General features: G+C 47.3%; 1 protein-coding gene across 3 annotated transcripts in view; it reads right to left on the bottom strand.

Moving 5' to 3' along the window:
- PAA1 (P-type ATP-ase 1) overlaps window positions 1-27,676 on the bottom strand; it is a 139,031-nt gene that overhangs the window by 1,019 nt on the left and 110,336 nt on the right. For all 3 annotated transcript variants that reach the window (XM_087390436.1, XM_087390437.1, XM_087390438.1), the window contains 4 exons: window positions 18,272-18,369; window positions 15,859-16,102; window positions 15,019-15,222; window positions 12,657-12,737 (listed from right to left, as the gene is read on the bottom strand). In XM_087390436.1, coding sequence (XP_087246562.1) covers window positions 12,657-12,737; window positions 15,019-15,222; window positions 15,859-16,102; window positions 18,272-18,369 — 627 coding nt within the window. The remainder of the gene's footprint in view (window positions 1-12,656; window positions 12,738-15,018; window positions 15,223-15,858; window positions 16,103-18,271; window positions 18,370-27,676) is intronic.

Raw genomic sequence — 27,676 nt, 5'->3', positions numbered from 1 at the left:
AGTTGCATGTCAGCAAATAGCCTCAATTTAACGTGTCTCATTAACTCTGTAACTGACCTTCAAGGAAACCTTGATTGAAAGACTCCTGAAAAACAGCTTGTTTTCACACTCTTCCAAAAATCCTGGAGAGCATTCTCTCACAATCTTACATATGAGCTGGGGCCTTCAGCAATCCACATCTGGCCCTGTCAGCAGATATGCATAAAAACCCACAAACCTCGGTGATCGGCCATCAAGACAGGCCTCTGGATCTATACAAAATCCATGCAGATGGACGTCCAACAGGAATCTCAATGAGCAGATGCACATAAATCACCACAAACCTCAATGATTGGTCATCAAGACAGGCCTCCAATCTATACAAACCCCATGCACATGGTTGTCCAGTGGAAATTTCAGAGGAGCATGAAGTGCCATTGAGGCAGGTTGGATTGTTTCCCAAGGCGCAACACGAGCTCTAGGAAAAAAGGACATTGGTTGATAGATTGAGTAGACCTTCATTATGTTTGGGATACCTCTATGAGGCTAAGAATGCAATGTGTTGTCTGTCCAATCTCTCTCTTTCTCACTGCACCAACACTGCAAATCCTGAACAATCTAGCAACTATGCCTGCTGTACCCAGTGCTCATCTGTGATCATCCGCCCTACCACTCCATCACAGAAGTGATAGCAAAAAATGATGACATTTTGCTTCCTTCAAACAAATTTATACTCGCCCCTTGCACCTCCTCTCACCTTCCACAACCTTGAAGACAACTTTTGTCACGAGAAATCAAAGTTTTATCACCGGAAAGCAAGCTGGTCGAGCTGTTTTTGCTCTGGCAGCATCCCACAAGCATCTCTTGCCTCAGCGCCACTTTTGGAGCAGTGATACAGCTGTTTCCTACATAGGCAACCATTTTTTGAAAAAAAATCTCTGATTTTGACGTGCTACAGGTGTATTTAGCTCAGCCGACTGGCATTTGGAGGTTCTTGAGTATTGTTGTACCTAATATGCACACTGTCGACTGAGTTTTGGAGGCTTTTTTGCTGTCTTGTACGTGCTGCACTTCTTTTTGAACAGGCCACGTCTTTTGGAGGGGGTTTTGGAGGTGCTGCTGCTCTATTTTGATTGCTCCACTCATATTCAGGAGGTACTTTGACTGATTCGAAGGTGCAGTACCTATCCCCAGCTTTGGCCGCCCCTGACACAATAATACTTGCTGTTTTTGACATTTGAGCCGGTTTGATTGATGCCACATTTGGAGAAGATTTTGGCCTTGTTTCAGTTCCAAAACTGGTGGTTTCTGAGGCTCATAAATGTAGGAAAAACCGCCAGATGCTGCCACTTAGCAGCCAAGGAACCTCCTCAATCTCCCAAAAGATCTGGCTGGGATGATTGAGAAGGGTTCACACCTTCATTGTATCCAAGAATTAACCTGAGTCATCTTTGCTTATGGGAAATCCACGTGTCAGATGCGCATCAATTGAGGCCTTTTTGCCCCTCCAATTCCAATGTTCGATGCCATGAGGGGGTTAGGCTCCAAAGGCCCATATTTCCAACACCCCCCCATGGGCCTAAAACAGCAAAGCACATTAATCCAACTCCCCATGAAGATAATCCCAATCACACAGTTCAAGAGCCGAACCCGTCAGAGGGTTCACGAGCCGCCATAAATGTGCCTGCCCACACAGGGCCCACGCCACCAGAGAAATCATCACACAGAGGGTCAAAGCACTTGGAGGCTGCTACCTCCCGTGAGCACGGAGATGCCCTCACCAGTCCACAAAGTATCCGGCTGCTACCACCTCAGCATACAACTGCAGTCAGAGCGCATGTGTGGGTCGTCAATTTCCACATGCACATGCAGTCACTGTCTTAATCCAGTCGAGCAGCTGTCGCAAAACAGGCACTTTCCTTACACAGATATGCCGCGCTAGAGTACACACGTCACCTCGACATAGTCCCGTAAGGCCACCCCTCTACTTTAATACCGCTACAGACAAAACCCCCCAGATGCTGCCAGGTGGCAACCAAGGGAGTGCCGAGTACGGGGGTTCCCACACCCCGCCTCCTAGCCACACAACCTCCTCAATATCCCAAAAGCGCTGGCTGGGACCCAAAATACATGTGTCAGATGTGCATCAACCGAGGCCTCTTTGCCCCTCCAAAACCAATGTTCCAAGGCACCACGAGGGGATAAGGACTACACCAAGGCCCCAAAGGCCCATATTTCTAACAATAATGTGCTCAAATAGTTCTGTATTTCTCTGTTCCAGCTCCAACAAAGGTTAGAAAATTATTGTTTTGGATCGGGTTTCGAAGCTCTATCAGAGGGACCTAGGTGATTTAGCCTCAATTTTGGCAAAAATCAGTCCATCTTTGGACTGTTTCCAAGGTGCTTTTGGTGCTCTAAATCAGAAATCAATACTTGGTAAGATTTCAGTCATCCCTTAAGTTTGCATTTGGAGTTTTGCTTCCATCTGTTTTGCTCGCCTTTGTAGGCCCTTGTGCCTACGGGAATCTCCTTTCTAGGTACACTCAAAATTCTGTAGGAACTTGTATTTGTTTGAGCCAAGCATTGGCTTGTTTCGGGACACATTTGATTCTCTTCGGAAACTGTTCAAACATTCCATTTTAAGGCACATTTGTCTTAACCAAGTATTGGCTTGTGGGGCATTGTTCTGTTGTTGTTGCAGTATAATTCACAATACACTCACTTTTGAGGACTGTTTGTGCATTCTTCTTGGAATATGGCACAGAAGTAGAATCAAAATTCAGGGGATGTTTTTTGAGTTTTGTTAGCTCTTTTGAATTTTTGTTAGCTCTTTTTAAGCTGTTTTTTCTTTCATACATGTCATGATGTACTCCCGCATCTGAGCTTGCTCTTGTGGCTTTCATTCATACTTAATGAAGTAATCTTTTTGAAATAAAAAATAAAAAACCCAGAGGATGTTTTTTGAGTTTTGGACCGGGAGGATAAGTGGTGGGCACCAATTATTTGCTATGGAGCTTTATGGTCAAGAATCTTTTGGTTGCAAAGAATCTATCAGTTTATGTTCCAAGTGAAGATGCCCAACTAGGAGATGATGCAATTATGCAAGGAGGTAATCCCGGTGGACAACAGGCTCCAAGTGAAGCCATGTACCAGGTTCACCTACGACCCCTATGCGGGATCAGAGTAGATGGGATGCCAGAGATGCCCAAGCTTTGTCACTCATTGACTTGTCTATTCAAAGGTTCCTCATACCTCATATCCACTCCTCTAGGACATCCAAGAAAGCTTGGGATACCTTTACCCTTTCCCTTGAGCTGAACTGCATTTTCTCAATTTTTCTTTGATGGCTGAGCTGAATCAGTCTTGCATTAAGAGCGACCAAAGTGAGGCTTATTTTTGCCTTTAGCCAACAAGGCTTGATCATAATCATGCAACTTAACAGACATTTTTTTCCTTGTCTCTTCTTTCTGCAACAACAGCCCTGAAAAGTGAGTGGAAGTATACTACCCCTCATAGACACATTTAGAGAACTATGAAAACTCAGATACGCCTCTGGTGAAGCAATCGAAGTCGTAGATATAAGCTATTATGACTTCATCAAGGTCCAATAGATGTTCTCTAAGTCTTGCATCTTAATCAAGTGATCTAACATTGAGTCACCCTTCAGCATCTTGACATTATCAAGTTCAGACCCTAGCCTCATTCCTTGCCTAGTACATATTCTATGGAAACCACATAAATTAACATAAGAAAAGGTTGAAGAAAGAAAGAAAAAAGATGAAAGCTGGAATGATAGTTTCAGGCTCAAATGCATTAGATGCAAACAAGGGTAGTGCCTCAGCTAGCCTTGCTATAGCAGATTGGTATTTTCTCGTTAGCAATTATGATGCCAACCATGAAGTTGCCTCACACAGTGTGAGTGATGCCTCAAACATTGTATGGTACATTACTTCCAAGCACATTACTTCTAGGAAGTATTTAGTTGCAGATTTGCAGCCTGTTCCTATTGGCAAAAGAGCGTTGTGAGCTTTGGATGGGATCCACACAAGTAAAGTTGGATTCTATCATGAAGAACAATACATGGAAATTGGTGGATTTGCCCATAAATAAAGCTATTGGGATTGGAACAAAGTGGGTGTCCAAAATTAAAACCAGATCTAATGGTACCAATGACAGGTACAAGGCAAAGTTGCTTGTCGAGGGCTATTCTCAAATCTCAACAAAAGGGGATAGATTATGATAAAACATTTGCCCCCACTTCCAGGATGACCACGATTAGGTCTGTTGTTTCATTGGCTACTCATCTTGGTTGGAAAGTACATCAGTTGGATAGCCCTTCTCAAATGGGAGCTTGTAGGAAGAAGTGTATGTGAGTCAACCTGTTGGTTTTCAGATGCCTAGTCAAGAAGATAAAGTATGCAACTTCACAAGGCACTTTATGGGCTGAAACAAACCCCACGGACTTGGTATGAGAAAATTCATACATGTTTTACCAATCAGGGTCTATAGAATAGTCCAACTAAGAGTAGCATGTATGTCAAGAAACACAAAAAGGATTTTCAGATTACCATCTTGTATGTGGTGATATGGTGCTCACAGGCACGAAAGAAGGAAAAATTGCAGAATTCAAGAAGGGTCTTGAAGCTTCATTTGAGATAGCTGATCTGGGTTTGTTACACTATTATTTGGGCATTCAGTTTATGCAAACAGATGCAGGCATCGTGCTCAAACAATAGTTACATAGGTTGACTTTCAGGACTGCAAGCCTATTTCAATCCCATGGAGCCAAGGTTAAGGCTGTCCATGCATGATGCAGGTGAGCCTTTGATGCTGTTGTACACAGTCAGGCTGTTGGATGCCTTACTTATTTCTGCAATACTCGCCCAGATATTCAATTCAGTGTGTCCTTGTTGAGCAAGTATATGCACAGTGCAAAGACAGCATCGGTGTGAAGTAAAGCGTGTTTTCAGATATTGCAGGGTACTTAGTCAGTGAGTGTCAGTTTGATCTACTGTCCTTCACATTAGAATGTTGCAGAACTTTCACCAAGCCCCTCTCCAAAGAAAAGTTTGAAGCTATACTGGCAATGGAGGAGCTGCTCGGTGAGTTCCCCCCCTTTGCCTGCGGCGGCCTGTAGGCTGCCCGCGGCCTGCTAGCACTCCCGCTGCCCGCATCGCCCTCGCCCTTCCCCTCGTTCCGCCTCGCACCTCCTCCCTCTCCGCTCCGCCCACCTCCGCCGCCCACCTCCGCCCCCCGCTCTGCCTCCGCCCTCGCCCTTACCCTCTGCCCGCTCTACCTCCCCCCGCTCCACCTCCACTCCGCCCGCCCCGCTCTGCCTCCCCCGCTCCACCTCCGCCCACCGCTCCACCCTGCCTCCCCTGCTCCTCCTCCCTCTCCACCTCCGCTATCTTCCCCGCTCCACCTCTGCTCCCCGCCCTGCTTTCTCCCCCGCTCCACCTCCGCCCCCCCTTGCTGCTCCCCTGCCCCGCCCCCCCTTCCGCCGCCTCGCACCTCTTCCCTCCCTTCTGCCCTCCCGCCAGCGCGCCCCCCCGGCCATTCCGCCTCCTCCCACCTTCCTCTCCTCTTCTCCCGCCTCCTTCCATCTCTTCATTCCTTCCTCCTCCTCCTCCCCTTGCTCCCTCCTTCCTCCCCTGCCCTCTCCTTCTCTCTCCTCCACCTCTCCGCTTCGTCCCTTCTTCATTTGCCTCCCTGCAGTGGGAGCACTCGTGTTTGTTACAGTGAGAGAAAATCTTGGTGGTGACCTTTGGTATGGCCAGAGGGGCTCTATGGCAGCACCCTCAACTCCCAGAGCCGTTAAGGTTCTTCTTTCCCCAACTGACAAACAACAGGTATAGCAGGCAGTCCAACCCCTTCAGGACAAGGCGCTTGTGGGCAGAAATGTGGGCCTCAAGCCTACATGGAGACAAGTGCGAGAGTGAATCCAAGCGAGCTTGACATTAGAGGGCGACCACATCCAGGAGGTCACCATCTATGGACGAGGTGTTTTCCTCATCCAGTTGAGCTGCCCTGACACAGCCTCGATACTTGTGGAGCAGGGCCCCATTCTCCTTGGCCCGCACCTTGTCTACCTCTTTCCTTGGTATCATGGGTTCACAGTGGAGGACATGGATACGACACACCATGTTCCACGGTTTCCAGTTACACTCCGCTTCCCAAGGCTCACCAAGGAGTATCGAGCCATCCTCCCTTCCATTGGCCGGGCATTTGGTACAGTGCTCGAGTCCCCACCAAAGACGGCCGCCTCCGTCCTAGCAAATGATGGAGTCCCCAGGATCAGACTAGTGGTGGAGAACCCAAAGTCCCTCCTAGAGCTGATTCTTCTCGAAACCCTAGAAGGGTACACACTTCGCCAGAAGGTGCAGATCTCCGGGCTACCAGGCCAGTGTCTTCGTTGCAAACAGATGGGTCACCTCGCCAAGGATTGCCCCCGTGGCCACCCTCATGCGCCTTTCACACCCGAGGAGCCGGTGTGTGGTTTGGCAACAGGAGTTATCAGATTGTCGATGGAGGCAAAGGTGGAGCAGGCACACTTATGGCCCCTCCAGACGTGCGCCGAGTTGCTCGGGGTGGAAGCCTCCTTCATGATGAAGTGGGCACGGAAGATTGGTATTGAGCCGGTATCCACCCTAATACAATGCCGCATAGACACTGACTACTCGCCTTCCAAACCCCCGGCAAAATCACACAAGGCAGTCTCTCTAGGACAAGCACCCACTCACAGGAGAGCCTTGTTCCCGACTCCCCCGTCCTTACAAGTTGGACCATCGTGAGCTGGAACGTACACGGGCTCTCTCTCACCAGAAAACGCATTTCGGACAGTAGAAACGTGAAGAAACGTTTCTGCCCGAAACGTTTCTAAGAAACGTGCGAAACGTGAAAGTTTTTTTGATATTTTTTTAATAAAAAATACACTATTTTTATTATTTATATAAAATACACTAATTTTACACGTTTCTAGACAAAACGTCTGTCAAAATCTAGAAACATTTCTTGTGACACTACACGGGCTCCATGACCGTGTTCGTAGTCAGCCGTAGTACCTGATGATCCGACGGTAGGGCGGGCAGTGGACATCCTTATGAATCAAGAGCCACACTTGTACTAAAGTTATTGAAAGTTTCAAAAAACCAGAAATGCTAGAGTAGCATTTTATGTAGCATCATCTTCAAAAACTTGTCCAAAACTGTCAAAACCAAAAGGCTGAACTTGGAGGGCTTGTAGTTCACTCTTCAAAGCAAGGAAAAGAGGGCTTTCTGAAGCAAAAGAAAGCTTATATACCAGAGAGGGTCCAGCATAGAGGTTGGACAAAATGGTGCGCACTTTTGCCTGGGAGAGTTGCTATAGGCTGAACCTGAGTTTTGACGATTTCTCCCTCGTTACTGAACCAAATGACCTAAAAAATGCATGTTTTCAGCAACAGACATCATACGACACCATCACCTTCTCCCAGGGAGAGGTCCAGAGGAGTGGTCTCCCGCAGTAGAACGGAGCGGAGGGGTCTGCATCTCAATCTCATAGACTTTGGCTTCAAAGGTCTACGATTAGGGCGAGCTCATTCCAGGACGGGCAGTTTGAATGGGAGTTCGGACGGGAGAGTCCAATATTGGAATCCTGAACGTGTATGCCCCAACGTGTAGACAGCATCACCCAGCCTTTTGGAGGAGGCTATCAGAGTGTCTTCCGGATGTTGATTCCTAGATTGTTGGAGGGGACTTCAACAACCTGGAGTTTGCGGAAGACAAGCAGGGCGGCGCCTCGTTCTCAGAGATGCCAGCAGCAAAGCGTAGCACCTGGGAGCAGCTCATTTTCATGATCAGTGGCAAAGACCCGTGGAGAGAGCCAGAGTTCAACAGGACTCCTGGCAGCCTTCTCTTCTCCTTTGGACAAAGGAGACACGATGGATTGCTCAAGAGATTAGACCACTTCTATGTTGGGGATTGGGCATTACACAGAGGCGGTTCTACCGGGATTCTGGCAGGTACCACGATGTCCGACCACTCTCCAGTGGTACTTCACTTGGATCAGCCCCGCTGAGGTCTCCCACAAAGGGGGGTCCACATTCCAAAAGACCTCTTGCAGGACAAGGAGATCCAACAGGTTATGGCAGAGATCTGGGAGCACTCAGGGATGGCACCGAGTGAGGGTTGGACTGCGTGCGTCGCCGATGCGATTCACAGGAGCAGTATGGAGCTGCAGGCTCACGCCCTTAGGCGAAGGAGGACCCTTCAAGAGCGAGAGCGGGCTTTGAGGAGAGACCTCGCCTCCATCGAGAGGCTCAGGGAGCAAGACTCAGTTTCTCAATGGCTTAGTAACAGATTGGAGAGTGCTCGTCTCGAGCTTTAGGACACAGAGCTATGGCGGGCTGAGTTCTCATACCATTCCTCACGGGCCCAATGGGTACAGCAGGGGGACAAGATGACAAAGTAGTTCTTTCAAACCACTGGGCCCGATCGACCGGCACACAACTACAGTGTCTTCGGGACTCGCATAGTATCATGCACACTCACCCGCAGGAGATTCTTGACATGACCACCGAATTTTATAGCCAGCTCTTTCAGACAGAGAGCATGACCCCAACTGGTCTTGTGGCCTGAGAGCTAGTTTGGGATCATGTTTCGACAGTAGTCTCGCAGGACTCATGTAGCTAACTTAAGGAGCCTTTCACAGATAAGGAGCTCTGGGAAGCCCTCAAGGCTCTCCCGACCTAGACGTCCCCAAGGGAGGATGGCTTGACTCCGGCCTTCTTTTGAAACTTCTCCTTCCGTTTAGCTTGCCAGGAGATTTTCGACACAAGCCTTCTCCCTCAGTCCTTGTGCAGGGGGTGGATCTGTTTGATCCCGAAAGATGGAGATGGGTCAGATATTCGTCATTGGAAGCCGATCACTCTGGTTGATACTGCATACAAGATCCTCGCCAAGGTCTTGAGTTTGTGGTTACGGCCTCATCTTACCGACATCATCCATGACACAAACTGGGTTTGTCCAGAAGCGTAGCATCTTGGACAACATCTTCACGTTCTGGGAGGCAATGGATTGGTCCAGGGAGGAGTCACATCCACTCGCTATCCTTCTCTTGGGCTTTGAGAAGGCCTATGACACGGTGGAGTGGTCTTTCCTGGAGGGCACTATGAGGAGGTTGGGTTTCTCAAACAAATGGGTCAGAGGAGTTTCAACGCTATACACAGGGAGCTCTAGTCAGATGATTATCGGAGGACACAGAGGTGAGGCCTTTCCTCTCTCTCGCTCAGTTCGCCAAGGCTGCCCACTAGCTCCATTCCTCTTCCTATTTGTAGCGGAGGCTCTGGGCTACTATTTGAGATCACAGGTGGCGGGTCTCACAAGGTTGAGGCTCCCAATCAAGCAGGAGGAGGAGCTCCTTGACTCGGAGTTTGCAGATGACCGGCCTTGTATGTTGAGGACACCACAGTGAGTCTAGATAGGGTCAGAGGCGCCTTGGCTATCTATTGTGAGGCCTCGGGGGCATGGATCAACTGGACGAAATCCATAGGCTTCTTCACGGTCGTTGAGGAGACACAGGAGATCCATGAGTGGAGGAGTGACTTTGGTTTCAGATGGATACCACGAGGCCAGACAGCGAGATACATCGGATGCCACATGGGTATGACATTACAGTAGAGCAGCAAATTGCCCCGGTCCTTGAGAGTATTCGACGCAAGCTTCTCTATTGGAGCTCGACCAAACTCTCCCTCGCAGGTCGCGTCTTAGTGGCAAACCAAGTCCTTCTTGCCACTGCCTGGTATATTGCCTCCTGTTCGTTCTTTCACAGAGGATGCATTGGGCAGCTCCGACGGTTGGTACGGAATTTCCTCTGGGCAAGTTCAGACGGCACGAGGAACACTAGGGCCCGAGTAGCTTGGCAGATGGTGATCATGCCGCAAGCACTGGGAGGCTTGGGTATCATTGATCCGAAGAAGCAGAGCAAGGCCCTTCTGGGCAAGCTAGTGGTTCGTGGCCTCACCCCAAGTGGCACGCCTTGAAAGCTCCTCTTACAGAGAGGGCTTCTGAGGAACACCCCACGCGCTGGGGGACAGTGGCAGCCTTCACATAGATCGATCTTCTCAGAGGCCCCCCTTCGGGAAAGGGCTCCCCCCTGATGAGGAGTCTTCACAGGGTTTGGCAGACACTAGCAGGGGGTCTCATCCGTGCTCCGCCCAGATGCAGACAGGAGTTCGAGCGTGAGCCCCTTATGTGGCACCTAGAGGTCAGAAATCAGGAGGGACGTATGCTTGGGCAGCGGACTCACATTGGTTGGGCACAGTGGAACAGTGGTCCAACAGGGTCTTTTGGTCGCTAGAGCAGACTACCTATGGAGGAAGAGGCAAGGCTTGACACCCTAGTGCATCTGAGAGGGGTAGGGCAGCGGATGGGCGAGATCGACTTAGCCATTCCTGAGTCCTGGTGGGAAGGACTTCACATTTGGAGAGACAGCAGATGGCTGGGGCAATTTTCCCGTACTGGTGTTCCCTGGAGGATTTTGATGCAGCGCGACAGCACGCACACCTCAGCTTCTTCCGTGTAGGACCTGGAGGCCTACTACAGCCCCTCACTAAGAGTGACCCTGAGATGGATGGGAGTCTTGATGGGATACACTGGCAGATGATTAGAGGGGTAGGACACTTGGGGAAGGAGATCAATCCTCTCAGTATCTCAGAGCAGGACGCCTCTACATGGCGCCTCCGGCTATGGGAGGGTAGACCCCTGAGGGAGATCCAGTGGGACCCGGGGGAGTGGTTCTGGCCCTCCAGGGGCGACCTAGCAGAGACGATAGACGAGGTGCCTTTCTTTTCCTACACCACACGGATTGGCAGGAGACTTCAGATGGACTCCCTCGAGGGAGAGACACTGGCAGACCCAGAGAGTGCCTCGAGATGTTCGCTCCAAGTTTTGGACGCGGTTGTGGTCCAGCTTGCGGCCGAGGAAGATTCCTTACTTCTTCTGGCTGGTAGCCCATGGAGGCTTGCCCATCAGCCCATGGTTGGAGCAGATGTGGGTGGAGGGGCAGTGCCATTGCTGCTAAGATGGGGTCCTGGAGACTATCCCACACTGCCTATGGAGCTGTCGTAGCGCAGCAACGATCTGGATGAGAGCCCTCAGAATCATGACACGCATGCAGAGTCTTCACAGAGAGACTACACCTGGGGGATGGTAGCTTGGTTGACAGAGGGAGGACACGCGTTCCAGATTGATGAGATTTCCCCAGCCTACCGGATACAGTGTCAGAGCATTCAAAGGATTGCACTCCACGAGGCAGCCCCCCCTTACGCCCTAGCTCCTCCTTCCCCTAGGGAAGACTGTGTTTGGGAGGTGGTAGCCAGCATTATGGCTTGGAACATTTGGGTGGCTCGTTGCAGTCTTGTGATGGGAGAGCACCCGGTTCCACCCTCGGCTACCTTGGTTTCCATCTGGCAAGATATCATTTACACTCTACGGTCCACCTAGGAGCGTGGGAGTCCAGGCTCCAGGGCGACTATTGAGAGGCATGCTCGTTTCTGCAAGGCTTGGCCTGCAAGTGTTTTCTACATCTTCACTCCGCGAGGGATTCGCTGGCTGTATAGTCCCCCCACTTGGCTGTTAGCCCCAGTTCCAGAGATCCCCTAGGCAGTGAGCTGGGCTTCTCTGGAACAAGCCGGTTTTTCTTTCAGCCTTTTTCAGTTTTGTCGGTTTTTCATACTCAGCACCTTCGGGGCTGTTGTCTTGTACGAAATCTTTCAAGCATTAATAGAAGGTTCCTTTCTTTGGAAAAAAGAAAAGTTTGAAGCTTTCCACAAAGCTTTGGGTTTAGTGATTGAGATCACTCTTGTACACTAGGACATTGTCACTCAGGGGGTTGTTGGAAATATTGTAATATTTAAGGCAGTGGCCAACGTATGAGTTAGTTGGGATGGTTAGGGGCACCTTTTTATTCTAAGGTTTACCTCCCTAACCACAATTAGTGGCTGAGTTAGCAGTTGTGCATCACCCTAGGCTCACCATAGGATTTTAGGGTTTTGTCATGTTCTTGTACTCCATTCTTGCAATCTCAATTCAGCTGAGTTCCACTTTTTGAGCTCTCTCCATCTCCAAACTCTCATAAACCTGTGTTACTACAAAACCCAGCCCTCCATATATCATTGATTATATTTCACAACCATTGCATCACCTACATTACACTACTTTCATTACAGCAGCAATGACTTTTCATTTCCAACTCAACATTGGCATACATTATAGGCTATAGTAGGTCCTTCCTATCTCCATACCAGCTCCTACCGCACCCACCCACGCCTTTGTCCTTTCAAGAGTTAGTCTTTCTATCTCAGTTTGGATTCTTGGCCATAAGAATCCTTTTTGCAACCTTAGTTGCCCTCCTACTCCTTGCTTTCTTGGTTGCTGTTTGTCAAGAGGATCTGGTGCCCCCTAAAGACTTCTGACTGTCGGTACTCTCACTGCATTCTAGGCTCTATGTGCAGATAGGCTGCACTTTTTCATTCTCCAGCAGAATACATACACAATCAGAGCTAATGTCTTGAATACAAGGATTTCTCTGTGCCGCTTCCCTTTGGTTTTTCCCCCAGAACAAAAAAACTTGCAAATTTAATCAAACCACAACTGTCATAAAAAGACATTCAAGAGAAGCAAGCTAGTGTCAATACTTACAATGTTATACAAGAAGGCCCACCACAAATTTTGTTGAATTTTCGTGAGTGTCATTTTGCTGAGTTCAAATGAATCGACCACCTGAAAAAGAAACAAAAAAGTTTGTGAATTCTAAGATCAAATAATCAGTTACGAAAAATTATGTCCATCATGAGGACCTTGATGCATGCCCCAGTTACCCCACCAAAAATATTAAGGTACATCACAAGCGTATCATTGGCAAGCACAAACGTATGTCCAAAGTCAAGTCTAACAGACAATCTATTAACTTTCCAATGTTTGAAAGGCAAACAATACACAATGGACTGATCTAAATTTTAAAGGACAAAGTAGCAGCATCAATGCTTCAATTGTTTCCGTAAATCTTTCTGCATTCTGTGTTACAACGTGGAAACAACTACTTTGTTATATAGGAGGGAAAACTACTTCAGAAGACTGCCTTTTGTTTGTCAGTCTCATAACTCCAGTCCTATAATCATTTTGGTATTGTAATCATTGATATTTCTACAACTAGGCTGTGGCTGCTCTCTTGATGGAATTTTTTGGTTCTGCAACCACAATTTCAAGAAAGCAAGCTGGGAGGAGATTACAATCCATTAATTCAATGACACAGAGTGTTTTGTATTTTCCATAGTTTTCAAGAACAAATCCCCATTTCAAACCGCATCATCTCCACCTTTACTGTTATTGAGGAAAACTAGTTCAAATGACAGGCTTATTCAGAGCTCCAAAGAGCATATTTAAAGATTTATTAGTTGACTCCGGTATCAGTTCCAATCTGCAGTCCCCCCCACTTCGGAACTTCCATTAAATTCAAGAAAAAGGCGTCCTGAGAGCCTTTAAGATCCCCAACCAGTAGCTTCAAAGTTCTTTCCTGGAAATCTCAACCTCAAATAGTTCTCTTGGTTTGCAAAATTATTAGTTGGTTTACAACATTTATGGATTTAATAATTTATGGTTCAGCTGCAATTGATCAGAGTTCATTTTGATGGCAAAGAACTGGTCTTGTTGATAAATGAAGGAATTATCAGCCACAGCATCATAGATGTAGTTTTTATAAGCTTGTAGAAGCACCGCCAAGTCAACATATATGCATGATAGCAAACAATAACCCAAATATACGCCACCACAGTTTGATCATCTTCAATTTAGAGCCATGCAATCGCTTAAATTCTGGAACATGATCAATAAAGTCCCACCTATCAAAGAAGGGAACGTATGTCTCCGATGCCTTATAGTAAGCAGCACTAGTAACCATTTCCAGTAATCAAGTCACACAAGCAAAGCACCCTTTCAAATTAGTGCACAGAATGTAGGATACATGATAGATACACCATCGTTACTAGGTAGCAAATACTGTCATGTGTTTCCAAAGAATCAACACACACAAGCTAAGCGTACTATGGAACTTGCAAAAGCGTATTCAGAAAAACAAGACATAGACTTTGATGAGACTTTTGCACCAATCACTACATGGATGAGACTGTACAATAGCTTTTATCTCTTGCTAGAACTATGAACCTTTATTTGCATTAAACGGATGTCAAATCAGATTCTTTAATGGAGTCTTTGTATGAAGCAGCCGCAAGGCTTTGTGCAAAACGTCTGCGCATATACTGTGCAGACTCAAGAAAGCTTATATATTCTTAAGAAATCCCCAAAGGCTTAGTAGAAGCAAGCTGATAGCTATTTCAGGCAGCAAAGGTTCACATGGAGTGAAGCAGACCACAAAGTGTATGTGAAGAAAATCGAGATGCTGTTATGACCACAGTACTTTATGTGGATGACCTCATTATTTCACGTAGCAACAACAAGCTGATCAAGTCCAAGTTAATCTATGCAAGCAATTTGAAATGCATGATTTAGGACTGTTTCATTACATATCCAAGGACTGTTTAGCCAGCCCCTTGTTTTTCAGAGGATCAGACATTTACCAAAGCCCTCGTGAGAAGCTTCAGAAGTTCAGACATCTATTGTCCTCTTGATAATGAGATCATCCAATGATGGGGTTGGTTGATGTGTGGTCATCGGTTGGTCTCCCCCAAAGACGTCGGTCTTCAATATGTGTGTATATGATTAAGTGTTAAAGGTATAGAGGAACCCTTACGAGACTAGATCCAAGTGTAAATACATCTTTATGGACATAGGGCAACCCTTCTAGGGTTCGGTACATCAATACATGTTCTTTGTTTATATATATATATAATTTACATTTGTAAAGCATCATGCTGTGCCTCCTTCTCCCCATGTGTAAAGTTGTACTGCCACTATTCAACAATGTCCTAGCCTCACTTAAGCCAGATTATGCTTACGCAACTTTAACCTGTAAAACTCATGTTCATCAAAGGTTTCTAAATGTCACCTGTGTCAATCTCTCCCTCATAAGTACTATTGATGCTACTTCACTTGCTGCCCCAACACCGCCAGCCATTGCAATACCCACATTTGATTGGGCCAATGCAGCAGCATCATTGATACCATCCCCTACCATTGCCACTGTCCTGGATTTCTTTTGTAGCTCCTGTATTAATGCGGCTTTCTCATACGGTCTGACCCCTGCATATACCTGATACAAGTCAAATTGTAAGCTTGACAGCATAAGCAATCATTACATTGAAAAGACATGCCTACTGAGTGAAAGCAGAAGTATATCATGAGAAGAGAAAATCATGCATATTGTTCATGAGAGACATGAAATTTTCAGAATACTTCTGCCTACAATGGCAATGATTAGCATACATCCATCAAGTCATGATTGTACACAGAACTAGGTGTTCGCACTACCATCTTAGAAGAAGTTTGATGTCCAAAAAATTTACAAGAAGTTACTTGCATATTTATGACATTGAAAAAGCATTTGTAAATGTAAATGTGAAGGTGCTTTGCTTTTTTCTTTTTTTTGCAGCACAGGATTAAAGGATGAAATGCAATTGGTAATAAGTCCTAAATAGTGACTACGTGCATCTATTTCCAACAAAATGTTTTGCAACTGTTTCAGGTCTTATACCTGAACAGAAGCCCAAATCATAGACCCTTCAAAAGTTTGGAAATCTCCAACAGAGCTAACCACTCAAAAAGCCACCACATCTTCTTCTAAGCAACATAATCAAAACCGAAATCTACGCAAGTTTGATACATGGAGATTTCATTTTCTCAGGCTAGCTAATTGTCACAGAAAAGCAAAGCAATGCAAAGGACCAACCTTATCTTTGTCAATACCAACTTGAACAGCAACAGCTTCAGCAGCAGCTTGTTTGTCCCCGGATAGCATATACGTATCAAGACCCATCTGATGTAACATTTGAACTGCTGCAGCTGCGTCATCCCGCACTTTATCTATCATAGATACAGCACCTGCAACAGCTCCATCAATCCCTACATACACCACAGTCTGCCCTTCCAAGGAGGCTTCACCAAAATCCGGGACTGCTCCTGTTGCTCCATGCCTGACATAAGATATTAAAAACCCCACGACAATTTTCATCAAAAATAGATACTATACAAAGGCCACATGCAAGACCACGATTCCACCACATTCTGTGATATATCTCAAGGTGCAGCCACATAATTTCTTTAAGTGGTTGGCATTCAAAAGTTTGCGCCGATTGTTTAATAAAAATTGACTTCACTTATGTAGCATCCAAGATAATACATTCACACAAGCACGTGCCTGCATGTGCGCACGCACATATGTCTTTCACACAAGACAGATAGATAGATGTATGTACGTATGCATGTAAACATACATTCAGCTAAAGATCATTCTCTCATAATGCAGCTTCATGACAAAGGCAGAGAGTCTCTAGTGTTGGTTTACGACCTTTGCACAAAGATGTGTATCCTCAGATCGTCTGTTTTTCTCAATAACAGACTTTCCTTTTGAAGGAGGCTTTCTAAAGATTCCTGTCAGATGCAGTCTGTAATTTTATTGCAAAGGCAAAGACATTGGCTCTATATGGGCCTTGACCCTCCACTATTTTTACAGGACAGCATTGAGGCTCTCATTGTTGAAGCTGACAAACAACCACCATTCATGTGGAAAACAGTCTTGTTTGCAGCTATCTACAAGAATGGTTTTGTACAGATCCCAAGCAGAAGAACAGCCTTTTAAAAAAACGGTGAAGACACAGATCCTTCAACTCTTGAACAGCAGAGGGCTTACCCTCAGAGCTTGTCCACGCTTCTCCGACAATGCCCTTAGACAAAAGTAGATGCAGCATGCTGTCAATTGTTCAGGCCAATATTCCCCGAGGTAAGCTTCTAGTTGGCACACCCTCACATCTACCAACTAGGCAAGTCTGCTCATCCTATACAGTCATCTCTGAATAAAAGAAACATCAGACTCTATTCAAGGCTCTAGAGCCTTGGAAGGACGTGACCCATTGTAAAAAAACTTTTTTTTTTTTTGGGCGAAAAGGAGACTTCTATTAAGTACGAAAGAAACTCGCTAGAGCAAGCTCTGTGCAGAAATACAACATGCTAATCATGTAATGAAAACACCTCAAAGGAATGAGGTAGAAAGAAACCAAGGCTGAGGCTGAAAATGCCAACTCAACCCTGTAGAAGTCTCAGCAAAGAAGGGAGAGTCTCTCCAATCTCTGAGAAAAGTAACTCTCTTGGAGGAGGCTGCTCGAGATGATCCCTGCATGGTCACCCAAATGGCCATCAAAGTGTGTGTACCGTATCTGTCCAAGTACTGGCCAAGATCTGAGAAGAGTGAACCTAAGAACCATCCAGAGCCTCAATGCATCTGGCTCTCCAAATGTGCCATGCTGCAATGCTAGCTAAGATCTCCCATGGAGAGTCAACCGAGGAATGAGCAGCTCTGAAGAGAGTCGCCGGAACATCCTCTAGAGAGCACGACTCCACAAGATGTCGTCGGATGTGAAGAGCCCAAGAGGAGTCAAGTCTCTCAAAGAAGACCTGGGGCCCTGAAAGAGTGAGCCAAGCCACTGATCCCTAGGTCATGAAGAAGGGTAGGCGAACAAAAGTGCTGAAAAGTCTTGCAAACTGTAAAAAAACTTTGACTCAACTTTAGGTGGAATGTTAAACACATGTGAATGTCCTTGATAATTCACTGCTGCGGAGATGATTCATCCATTGGCATTGGTTGGGAAAACTTCACCAGATCCTGGTGACAAATACCAATTGCTGTGCTAAAAGCTTTACAGTATAATCTCACCAGCAAAGATTTCCCTTCCGCTATTTAATACAATGTTTCCAGAGAATCACAATAGCACTGCTTCATCCTAGATCAACCTCTGCAACTTCTGCCAGAGGAGGGCACTATGGAGCTAGAGGGTTCTCTCCTATACTTGGACTAAGAGAGGCAGACTTCTTTGCTTCAAATTAAGGCACATCGTCTGCCCTCTCCAGCTGGATGGTATCTGATCAATTTTTCCCTTCCCGTTGCTTACATGCTTACAGGCAATGCATTAGACCATTGTCTGAATTGTGCTATTTCCTTTTAATGCAATAAGCTGCACAGGCACCTAAGACTATAAAGTGCTTGATACAAACAGGAAGTCATTCAGATAGCTTCCATAAATTCCAATAACACTCGCAGCAACAGAGGAAGTTACAAATGGTGATTACTCAAAAGCCGAGATTCCTACCGGTTCACCCATTCCAATGTACCTACTGCGACTCTCTTGCCTTCAACCATAGCAGTAGCACCACAACCAGGTTCCTGCTCAAACGTGCCTTCATGTACCTGCAACAACCCCACAACACCAATAAAAATAGAAAAAGCCAAGCTTATCACATGCATAGTACATCTCATCTCCCTCCCTCCCTCCATCACATGTATAGTACATCTGAATGACTTCCTGTTTGTGTGGAGATGAGGATACTACGAGGCTTGAAAGCTTTATATAGCTTCCAGAATAAATGCAAGGAGGCTCATCTGTGGAGTTGGGAACTATATACTATGCTTGTGCAGACAGTAAACCTTTACGGGTGCCCAGCTTGGGGACCCGGGCTCTCTAGGATCTACTAGGAACGAATAGAAACTTTACATAAATGTTTCCTTATAGGGGAGCTAGACTCCCTACCCATCCTACTAGCTGAAACAGGTATGATACCTCTAGAAGAGGAGGCATTACATCAATTTACGTCTTACCTCAACAAAGTTGAGAAGATGGACACTGGTATGATGCCACACAAAGCGATAGAAACGACACAAATCAAGGGATGGCATAAAGAGGGAATGAAGTGGATGGAACCATGGGGTATAACAGCCGCTGTTTTACCAGAAGATGCATAAAAAATTAGGGATGCTACAGAAACTAAGACAAAAACCGGGGGCAAAAATGCAGTTCTACAAATAGGAAATTAACTCAAAGTACAACTACAGAATGCAAAAGAACCTCGGGGAAGACATATCAATGTTTAAAAGGCATCCAATCTGCAAAATCAGAACTAGTTCACATGATCTAGAGGTGACCCAGGATCCCCAAAGAGGAAAGGACCTGCAAAATCTGCCCCACAAGGGAGGTAGAAAATGAGCAGCATGTACTTCTAAGATGTAGAGCCAATGTACACATCAGAGAAATCTATGGAGTCAGCAAAGACAATCTAAAAAATCTAATGTAGCAGCCAGCCAAAAAGCTGGGAAGCTACTTGAAAAAGCTTTTGGAAGACCACAACAAGGTACAAGGACTAGCACACAAACTAGCCCAACAAGCACTACATAGCTAGTTTTTAATATTTTTTTTCACTGGATGTCCCATAGATCCTGAAGGGTCTTGAAGGACTTTAATACAATTATATCATATCTCTCTCGCACGGATAAGACGGGCCTTCCTTTCACACAAGATGGATTAGGTGATCAAATCATTCCGAGAAGACGACCCCACTATTGCATGGGGGCTTCTCTCTGAGGGTAAGCCACCCATTTCCATCACAGATCCAGGCGTATGGCACAGGTATGCGACCTCACTCTACAACATCCCAACCCAAGCACCACCTGCTATGTCTCCTTTGCCCAGTCCTATGACATCCATCTTATTCACAGCACAAAAGAGCTGCACTGCAGCGTTGGCTCCACAATCAAAGAGCTCAAGATCATACCGGACTGAGGACGCAGTACTTTGCACATGGGGAGATAGTTTTCGCTCCGGTCTTAGCATAGTTGTTCAAGCATGCGGTATGTCATAGCTTCCCACCTGCTTGGAGTGACATCATCCCGATCCGCACAACAGGCGACACATGGACATAGGAACTACGCGCACACTTATGATTGGACACACATTTGCCAAGATCTATGGATCGGTAATGGAGAAAGAAGATCAGCTCTTACACAGAGGCACAATGGCACTAGGACAGGCTAGTTTCTGGAGGCAGCATTCCACCCATGACCACATCTTCACCCTACGAGCCATCATCTATGAGGTGAGATCGAGATCCCAAAAAGCCTACGCTTCCTTTGTAGACTTTAAGAAGGCCTTTAACAAAGTCCTATGACCACATATGATTAGAAAAATCCAGGAGATGCAAATCCCAGGCGACATGATATGGGGAGTGATAAGCTTATATGAGTCAGACAAAGGGAGAGTACATGCCCCTGGAGGCCTGTCAGATTGGATTGAGAGCACCATCGGAGTGAAGTGAGGACACCCCCTCTCATCAACTCTCTTTGGGCTCTACATTGATGAGGTCACGGTTTTCATTGACCGCCTTGGAGGGGAGGGTTCCTTGCTCGCTGATCTGATGGATACGAATACTGTTAAACGTTGATGACATAGTCCTCTTCTCCTCTTCAACGCCAAGCCTACAGAGACATCTAGAGGCCCTAGACGTGATTGCAAGGAGAGAGGCTTGACAATCAACCTGGAGGCACTACAGGTGTTTTGCTGAGAGAGAGACGTGACAGTCAACCTTGGAAAGACCAAGTTTATGGCTTCAACACCTCACATGCAGTGACTCGTCGACTCAGCTTCACCTATCATGATGAGCCAATGGAGATAGTGCAGTCCTACACATATCTGGGAGCAGTCTTCATAGGACCCCTTTTCATGATGATACAGGCAACCCACGCACGACTCACACCACGGGGTGCTTTGGCCCGATTAGAGAGACAATGCTTCCAAGCACACTTTCATGACCCACCAACGAAGAGCTGGCTCTTCGACACACTAGTGCGACCGACGGCCATGTATGCAGCACCCTTTTGGAGATGTGACTTACCGAAGACCGAGAGGGGAAAATTTGAGCTGCTACAGGTGACTATGGGGTCCAGGATGATTCGGAGTAAGCCCTCAGTTCCACATGAGATAGTACAGGCAGAGTTCGCCATGACCCCCCTACAGAATGATGTCATCTTTCAAACAATGACTTTCATCCAGAGAGTCTGGGACTTGCCTTGCTGGAGATTACCGAGACTCACCTTGGAGTCATCCAGACAACTAGCATAGAGCAAAGCAGACACATGTTATGCACGGATATCCACATGGTTTACTAGGCATGGTATCTAGATGCACAAGCTCCCCCCTTTTCAGTACAACATGGATGCACCCCCTGAGTCGATCCTGCGAGATGAGATCAACCGTATCATCCAGTTAGTTCTCCTTCAGCTCCATACGTCTCGGACTTGGGGGGGAGACCAGGAGCTCCCCACCAAGTCCCAGTTCTACCATGACCAATTCCTGAGAGTGTAGGAGGAGGGATTCATCATTAGACCCCAGTATCTAGGGGACAGAGTAGTCTCGCATGCACTGAGAATTGCCATTGGACGAATCCGTGTTTCATCTCATCAATTGAGGATTGAGACGGGGAGAGCAGCAAGCATACCCAAGGAATAGCGGCTATGTATGTTTTGCACACTAGGAGTGACTAAGACAGAGGAGCATTTCCTATGTGTCTACCCAACCTATTATGAGATTAGGGGACAATACCATTGCCTCTACCAGGAGGGGAGCGGCTTCAATCCACTCTCACAATTGATCCACTTCCAAGATCAGGTTTGCATTGGGCTATATCTACTTGAGATGTGCCGACACAGGAAGACCCTACTACGACAGATTAGAGAGCAGTAGGAGGCGATCAAGCCATAGGACAGAGAGGCTGACAGAGCATAGCATCACGTCACAGACTTCTATGCATACGAGTCACCTTTCGCAGAGGAGATCCTACCACTGGATGGGGACTCCTATCTGAAAGGAAGTCACCCATTCCCATCATAGATCCCACAGTCTAGCACACATATGCATGCTCCCTATATGGTGTCCCAGGCCAGGCACCACCTGATATGTCCTCTATGCCCAGGCCCACCACATGCCATTTGTTTACTCCGCAGAATGTACGAGCTGCCCTTCTCCGGCTTCATAACCGACGATCACCGAATCATGAGGGACTATGCACTGAGCATTTTGCGCATGGGCAAGAGATCCTGACCCCAATATTAGCACAACTGTTCAATCATGCTATATGCCATAGCTTCCCACCTACCTGGAGCACTACCACCATAGTACCGATACACAAGGCAGGCCATCCCATGCACACTGGGAACTATTGTACTCTTATGACTGGCCATACTTTAGCTAAGATATATGGGTCGCAGTACTAGAGAGGGAGATCAAAAATCACAGAGGGCCACGGACAGCGAGCAGTTGGGCAAGCAGGATTTCGGAGACAGCACTCCACCCTGGATCACATTTTCACTCTGAGGGCTATTATTGAGGAGGCAGTCGAAGCATCAGAAAGTCTACACTTGGTTCGTAGACTTTCATAAGGCATTTGACACTGTCCCATGCTCTCGACTGATCAGGAGATTACAGGAACTACAGTTCCCAGCCATCATGATTTGGGGGGTCATGAGTTTATATGAGTCTGTCAGAGGGAGGATACGCACCCCAGGAGGCTTATCAGACTGGATTGAGAGCACCATCGGAGTAAAGCAAGGCTGCCCCCTGTCACCAACTCTCTCTGGGCTCTATATCGACGAGATCACTTCTTTCGTCGATCGATTAGGCGGAGAGGGTTCGCTCCTAGCTGACATGATGGTGCAGATACTGTTGTATGCTTATGACAGTCCTCATATCATCCTCCATAGAGGGACTGCAGAAACATCTAGAGGCTTTCAAGATGTTTTGCAAAGAGAGAGACCTGACAATTAACCTTGGGAAGACCAAGGTTATGATCTTCAACACCTCGCGAGCATTAGTATCCCATCACAGTAGTTTCACATACCAAGGCGAGCCTGTGGAGATGGTGCAATCCTACACATATTTGGGGATAGTGTTCGCCAGACCAGGTTTCACGATGATCCATGCAAGTAGGGCACGACTCACACGAGGACGGGATGCTCTAGCCCAACTAGAGAGGCGATGCTTCTAGACACACTTCCGAGACCCCTCGACGAAGGGCTGGCTCTTTGACACACTGGTGAGACCGACTGCCATGTGCACAGCACCTTTCTGGGGAAGTGACATTTCAACGACGGAATGGAAGAGATTTGAGAGATTACACGTGACCATGGGATCCAGGATGATTCGAAGTAAACCCTCAGTCCCTCATCAGATTATACATGCAGCGTTCGCCATGACCCCCCTCCAGGTTGATGCCATCTTCCAGACGGTGACGTTTCTCCACAGAGTTTGGTCCTTACCCCAGTGGAGACTACCGAGACTAGCATTAGAGTCCTCCAAGCGACTAGCGGAGAGTGGTGTCGATACAGCATGGTATGCACGAGTATCCACATGGTTTGGTAGCCACTGCATTCAGATGGACAGACTTCCTCCCTTTCAGTACAGCCTTGACGCACCACCCGAGATGATCCCACGAGATGAGATCAATCGTATCATACGGTTGGACCTCCTCCAACTCCATACAATTAGCGCTTGGGGGAGAGGAGCTCTCCACCAAGATCCAGTTCTACCATGAATCACTTCTTGAGGATCTCAGAGCACGGTCTTGTCATCAGACCTCAGTATCTTGAGGACAGGAGAGTCTCACATGCACTGAGGATCGCCATTGGTCAACTACGAGTCTCATCACATCAGCTACGGATCGAGGTAGGGAGAGCTACAGGCATACCCAGAGAGCAGAGGACTTGCACACTATGCCAGATGGAGGAGATTGAGACAGAGGAACACTTTCTATGTGTCTACCCAGTCTACTATGAGATTCAAGGATGATACCATTGCCTCTTTCAGAAGGGACAAGGTTTTGGCCTACTCACACGATTGATACATTTTCACGATTAGGTCTGTGTTGGGCTCTACTTGCTTGAGATGCACCGACAAAGAGACACACTGATGCGACAAGCTAGAGAGCAGCATGGGCCGATGCCACAGGTCACCATCAACAGATCACAGACTTGTGTCACAGATTTCTATGCATCTGAGTCAGCTGCCAGTGTAGCCAAGGGAGAGGAGCTTGATGAGATGAGAGCATCATGGATCAGCGGAAGGGGTGCATGAGGGACACACACTCCACGTGCGACGCGGAGAGAGCCCAGAGTACGTACAATCGAGGTCCGATCTATCTCATCCCTTCTCAGAGGCGACCGCCAGAGAGGAGGCATCACCCTTAATGTAGCACACCAGATCGAGAGATCGAGGAGACCACGCCCTCCCGCACGTCGCGAGACAACCCGACAGAAACAAATACGAGAGCTTCTCACATCTCATCAGAGTGCCACCAGGTTACCTTGGATATATGGAACCTGAGCACATGTTAGGAGAGCTAGCCCTGAGCGCCTGACACGCTCCTGTTACTATGCTACTCCAGTATTTTGTTCACTAGCTGAGTATGTTAGTGTTTTAGCTTTTGTTTTTCAGTCGATTTTTCAGCTTTAGTTCTTAGCAAGGGTCTTAGTGAACCCTTTGCTTCAGCCCTCAGTGGCTTGTATGAGGTACTTCTTGGATTTGCACTTTGTCTCATAGGCCCGTGAGGCCTCTCGCAGACGTTAATATATCTATCTTTCTTTTCTCCGCTCCACCTCCATTAGCCCTCCACTCCACCTCTGTCATCCCCCGCTCCACCTCGTTAGCCCTCCGTCAGCCCCCGCTAGCTCCCCGCTCCACCTGTGCTAATCCTCCGCTAGCCCCCCGCTAGTCTTGCGCTAGCCCTCCATCAGCCTCCGCTCCACCCTCACTCCTCCTCTTTTGTAGCAGCAGCAGCGGTTCGAGGATCAGCTCGCCTTCTTTTCACACAACCGTAGGCTGGGCTGAACCCCTAGCCCAGCTCAGGGGTTAGCTTCAACAAAGGGGTTTTCTCAGATTGATGCAAGCCAATATGGAGCTTCCCAAGACGAAGTTGTTCGTCTCTACCCCGACCAGCAAGCCTTCGTACTCCTCCGTTCCAGCAGCACCTAGCCCCTATGCATTGACATTCAAAAGAAGGATTGGATTGGACCCACAGGAACAAATCTACTGCCCACAGCATGAAATTAGAGAGCTCAGGCTTATGGTTGCAGCTCTTGGAAGAAAAGTGAAGGAGATGGAGAGCAAGGACAAGCAAGAGATTATTGCAGAGGTTATGCAAAAATGCACATCCCCACCAACACCAACACACGTTTCTACAGTCAAAGAGATGATCAAGATTCAAGTTAGCTCAGCCAAGGAAGAGATGGCTATTGTGGCCAGCAATAAAATTAATAAAGCAGATGTCTATGCAGAAGTTAAAGAGCATGAAGCAGTAATACATAACAAGAAGATACTACGCATTGGGGGGTTGCCCAAAGATTGCTGTGGCAGCTCTAGTGAGGATATAGCTCTCACAGAAGATGAGAAAATAATATGCCTCGAGAAGAATATACCTCGAATTTGAATGGAATAAAAACCACATTAGCTACATCGCTCAAAAAGGAACACAAATGCAGGTTTATTTCAATAAAAGGATAGAGAGAGTCACTATCCTCCAACAGACAAATAGGCTGAAGGGTACAAAGATATGGATACCTGAGGAGCTCACTCCGACTCAGCTCAAACAAAGGAATAGTGAACTCGCCAAAGTCAAGGGCGCACGTAAAGCTGGAAAATGGGCAGTATATCGAGATGGAATAGCATTAATCCGAGATTTCAAATCTAATCCTAGAGACCCTCAGTCTTAAACTGATGTAATGAAGGCCTTCCTTGTATAGGACTACAACTTAGAATTGTGTTTTAATAAGCTTGAGCTGAGTTGCCATTTGCGCTCCTCGACCCTCTCTGGTTTATCCAGATGATGTAAGGATTCATGTATTGCACTTTGTCCCATAAGCATGTGAGGCTTTCTACGGACGTTAATACATCTCTCTCTCTCTCTCTCTCTCTCTCTCTCTCTCTCTCTCTCACAGAGTGGGGCAGGTACAGCATGGTTCGCACGCGTCACCACATGGTTTGCCAGTCACGGCATTCAAATGGATCGGCTTCCCCCGTTTCAATATAGCATGGATGCACTACCCGAGTCGATCCCACGAGATGAGATTAACCACATCATACGGTTAGATCTCCTCCAGCTCCACATAGAGTCGATCCCACGAGATGAGATTAACCACATCATACGGTTAGATCTCCTCCAGCTCCACACATCTCGCACTTGGGGGGGGGGGGGGGGGGGGGACCAGGAGTTCCCCACCAAGACCAAGCTCTACTATGACCACTTTCTAAGAGTATCGGAAGATGGGCTCATCATCAGACCTCAGTATCTCGAGGAGAGAGGAGTCTCACACGCACTAAGGATTGCCATCGGACAGATGCGGGTCTCATCCCACCAGCTGAGGATCGAGACAGGGAGAGCTGCACGCATACCCAGAGAGCAATGGACTTGCAGGTTGTGCACGATGGGGACGGTCAAGACAGAGGAGCACTTTCTATGTGTCTGCCTAGCCTACTATGAGATCCGAGGGCACTACCACTGTCATTTTCAGGAGGGGTACGGCTTTGGTCCCCTCTCACGACTGATCCACTTCCAGGACCAGGTCTATATTGGGCTCTACCTGATGGAGATGCGACGACACAGGGAGATACTACTACGACATATCAAAGAGCAGGAGGATGGGACCACCGCACCACAGGGTACCGAGGTAGACCAAGCGGAGAGACAAGTCACAGATTTCTATGCATTTGACTCAGCTCCAAGGCACTCTGGGATAGAGGAAGAGTAGCTAGCCAATATGAGAGATATATGGATCAGTGGAGGGAGCCGACACAACACTGCCAGACGAGGGGCACAGAGATCGTACACGACGCGATAGGCGACCAGAGCACACACGATCGAGGTTCAACCTATTTTAGCTCTCCTTAGGGGAGATCGTCGACCGAGGCGAGACATCACCCTTGACATAGCCCATCGGATCCAAAGATCGAGGAGACCACGGCCTCCACCACCACGGGAGACATCCCGACAGATGCAGATACATGAGCTCTTTGCATCTCATCAGAGAGCCATCGTGGAGCCTGAATACGTGGAGCCAGTTCATGCACTTGGGACTCTAGCTCTGAGCACTTGATATCTTCATGCCACTCTCATGCTATTTTGCTACTTTTTTGCTGTTTTGTACTAGTATAGCATTTTAGCACTTAGCAAGGGCCTTAGTGAGCCCTTTGCCCCAGCCCACAGTGGTCTCTATTAGTTACTTGATTGCATACTTTGTCCCATAGGCCCGCGAGGCCTCCTGCGAACGTTAATCTCTCTCTCTCTCTCTCTCTCTCTCTCTCTCTCAAAGTCATACACTGGACGCGACATCGTTTTCTATACAGAGACACATCAGAGCCCCGAGCGCCCTCTCCCCTCGGTCAGTGGCTATACCTGGGAGTCAGTATGTCCAGATACTAGCCAATGTGTGCGAGGGATGAACCTGAGTACCCTCCAAAGCCTCTGTGCATCTAGCTCTCCAGATATGCCATGATGCTATGCTCGCTAGAATCTCCCAAGAAGTATCCACAGAGGCATGTACAGCTGTAAAAGGAAGGTGTGGTACCACATCCAACGAACAGGACTCAATCCGATGACGTCGAACCGAAATGGCTCGAGAGGAGTCAACTCTCTCATAGAAAACCTGAGGTCCTGTAAGAGAAAGCCAAGCCACTGAGCCC

The sequence above is a fragment of the Dipteris shenzhenensis genome, chromosome 19 (assembly GCF_047967505.1).
Source record: "Dipteris shenzhenensis isolate YYH24624 ecotype China chromosome 19, Dip_SZ_1.0, whole genome shotgun sequence".
NCBI lineage: Eukaryota > Viridiplantae > Streptophyta > Polypodiopsida > Gleicheniales > Dipteridaceae > Dipteris > Dipteris shenzhenensis.
The sequence above is the reverse complement of the archived record's forward strand: the minus strand, read 5'-3'. Positions and strand labels throughout refer to the sequence as shown.